General features: G+C 46.7%; 1 protein-coding gene across 1 annotated transcript in view; it reads left to right on the plus strand.

Annotated features, from left to right (window-relative positions):
• Nucleotides 1-639: 639 nt before the first annotated feature.
• LOC308154766 (ephrin-A5-like) overlaps nucleotides 640-3,428 on the plus strand; it is a gene marked incomplete at both ends in the record, with an annotated part of 49,908 nt that continues 47,119 nt past the window's right edge. Inside the window, one exon of the mRNA XM_080527982.1 lies at nucleotides 640-776. Coding sequence (XP_080384108.1) covers nucleotides 640-776 — 137 coding nt within the window. The remainder of the gene's footprint in view (nucleotides 777-3,428) is intronic.

Here is a 3,428-nt window from a genome sequence, read left to right on the forward strand (position 1 = left end):
ATTTTCATTCAAGGTTAATGTTTTTGGACATGTTTGTTATTTCCTTGAGAATTGTTTTTCAACGCTGCGTACAGTAGCAGAAAGTATTGGTGCGCTGAGAATAGTTAAACGGGAGAGAGAATACTTGTTCATATGTGCAAACAAGGCGATATTTATAGTACAGCCAGGAAACTGTTTTGGACCCATACATTCATGTTTAGAATATCTCACATTCACCGCGGTGGAAGGGGATGCGCGTGTTGCAATGAATCCATGATCAGACTGGAGCATTGACTGAAATAACATTGATTTTTAAACGGACTCTGACAGCCTACATTTCAGGACATTTGTCATCGATTTTCCTTTTTTTTTATTATCTCCACAACGGCCTTCTTGGTGTATGTTTTTTTTTAGAGGTCCAAATGACTATTGAAGCATATGCACAATAACTGCCTGCCGAAATAAATCCATAGCTTCAATCGATTCATCATTAACGGAAAGGAATCCACTATCAGGGATACAACAAGAAATTATAGTAAAAAAAAAAAAAAGGCCTTCAGATATGAATATCATTTCACTGTCCACTTGAAGATTTCACCACCGCGTCAAAACGCGCCGCATCAGAAGAGGGGACTTTGGCGTGTCCAAGTTTTGGGAGCGATGCCGCAGGTGGGAATGGTTCCGTTCTTGTTCCTCGTCGTGTGGACGTGTGTGCATGCCCAGGTCCATGCCCAGGAGCCGGCCTCCAAGGTGGTGTCCGACCGCTATGCCGTCTTCTGGAACCGCACCAACCCCCGGTGAGTGTCACGCGTAACCGGCAAGGTGCATGCACCCAAGGCTATAGGTCACCCACTTCATACGGGACCAGTCAGTGTACTGTATTTGTGGTGTACTTACTGCTCATTAGCCAACATGCTGATGATTTTTTTTGTTGTTGTTGCAATTGTGAGGTGTGATTATTCTCTGTGGTGGGTGACGATGCTGACCGTGATCCATGGATCAATGGCCAGTATGCATGAGTTGGCTGGAAGCCTATAATATGCATTTCTCATTATTTAATGCACGAACATTGCAAACATTTGGAACAGGTAGGCACAATGCAAAGCATAAATCGTAGAATCCAGAGTACCTTTCACAAGTTCGCCTTTTATACAGTGTGATATGATAAACAGAGCCAATAATAAACGATTATTCAGGAATTCATTACCAGACAGTAGGCTATTATCCCCAGAGTTGCCTGAGAAATACGTCCAGATAAATATAGGCTACTAAAAGTGCTTTGCTTGATAAGCTATATTTGGCTATTTTTTCCAAAGAAAAGTACAATTATGTATTTCCCAGGCTATATTAGGCGGTGTTCCAGTCGTTCGTCATAAATCATATAAATAGTTGTGTGAAAAATACATATTCTGTGTGTTGCCGAGTCTGAGCGTTGCATGGTCTACTTTTTCTGTGCGTCGGCAGTCTCTATCCTGATGTGTTTTCTTGTGAATCTAAATCCCACATTGTGGAACACTTCATAAACCTCGTACAGGTTAAATGAGGTTAAATGTCGTCGATCAGATTGACTCGGCAAACTAATAAAGCGTCCCGTCTCTCAGCTTACGCAAATCAACTGCCTTCTCAGGTCGTAAATAAATCGATGTTATTAACGCCTCGTTACTGTGCAGTAGTCATTAATTCAGCACAATATGTCAGCGGTATGTTGCCACCTACCGTTTATAATATCTCTTTCTAATTATTCCAAGTTACCAATTAGTGACCACAACGGCGAGAAATGCTTGGAATGAGGCTACTTACTGCAATGGTCAAGTGTGACTCGTTGTTGGTCAGAAATATATATTCCTCACCGTAGCAACCCCTCACAGTATTAGGTTGGCTCCCCCAGTGACTCATTCACACTAAATGTCAAGGTCTTCAGCAAATAGTTGTTAGCATGAGTTTCCCCACCCTGGCTGAATACAGAACATAAAGATGTGCAATATAGGTCTACTATATCAGGTTTTTCCTGATATAGTAATTACTGCAGTATCGGTATCAGTCAACATAAAATATTAGTGTATTTGTTTGAGGTTAAGAAACTGGTCTGTTGGGGGGGGGGGGGGGATGGTTTTGCATACAGCGCAAAAAGAAAAAGAAATGATGTTTTTGTTTGTATTTTTATGGTAGCCCTGAGGCTGAGTGTGTGTGTGTGTGTGTGTGTGTGTGTGTGTGTGTGTGTGTGTGTGTGTGTGTGCGTGCGTGTGTGTGTGCAATGAGCTGAGGAAAAGTTGTGTGGAACCAAGCGGGAGAGATATTAATGTAAATACAGCCGGGGCATCAAAGGCAGACGTGTCTCTCCGCCACTTCCCTCTAACAGATAAAATCTCCAAATCCAGTAAAACAGTCTCCCTCCGCTTCACCCAACCAACACACTCCTGCCTAAACAGGCTCTAGTCTACCCAAATCCTCCCGTTCCTCCTCGCTCCTCCGTTGCCATGCCCCCTCCCCCTGTCCCCCTTCCTCCCCTTTATGCCTACCCCTATACCCCCAGCCACCCCCCCCCCACACCACGCTGGGACAGACAATGAGAGGAAACACAGAGGGGCATTTTAGCAGTGGCCCAGTCCCAGCATGGTGCATGCTCCTGTGAGAGGCACACACATGCTGAGGTCGCACACTCTGCTGTAACCAAGCAGGGCGCTGGGTTAACCATCGCAGAGGACCCTGTACGGAGGGGCTGTAGTCAGGGTTAAACCCGGGGCAGTTACCCCCAGGTCTCCGCCCGGGCCCCTCTGACAGCCATGGTAAGGCACCCCGCCTGAGGTTTTGTCTGAGGAGAATGGGGCTCCTCTGGGGCAATAAATGAGTAACTCTAAATGACTGTCTCCTTTTCTCATTCAGGGGGCCTAATCCCAACCCCAACCCCTCTGTACTGCCTAGTGTAACTGAGCCCATGGTTCGACTCGGGTTGGCCCCTGATTTAGTATGTAACTGTGTGTGTGTGTGTATGTGTGTGTGTGTGAGAGAGCACGGACCCTGGACACTGCTGTGGTATAGTTACAACTTCCAGATGAAGCTTTCTATTTTTTTCCTCTCCTCTCCTCCCCTCTCCTCTCCTCTCCTCTCCTCTCCTCTCCTCTCCTCTCCTCTCCTCTCCTCTCCTCTCCTCTCCTCTCCTCCCCTCCCCTCTCCTCTCCTCTCCTCCCCTCTCCTCTCCTCTCCTCCCCTCCCCTCCCTCTCCTCTCCTCTCCTCTCCTCTCCTCTCCTCTCCTCTCCTCTCCTCCCCTCTCCTCTCCTCTCCTCTCCTCTCCTCTCCTCTCCTCCCCTTCCCTCCCCTCTCCTCTCCTCTCCTCTCTTCTGCACTTTTGACCAGAGGATGAAAAAGTCGGCACCCAACATCAGCAGTCTATAGTCAGTCATTCATGAAATCCCCAACAGGGAGTTGAAATTGAAATGGGTAGTGACTC

Source organism: Nansenia antarctica, assembly GCF_963989245.1.
Source record: "Nansenia antarctica genome assembly, chromosome: 4".
Classification (NCBI taxonomy): Eukaryota; Metazoa; Chordata; class Actinopteri; order Argentiniformes; family Microstomatidae; genus Nansenia; species Nansenia antarctica.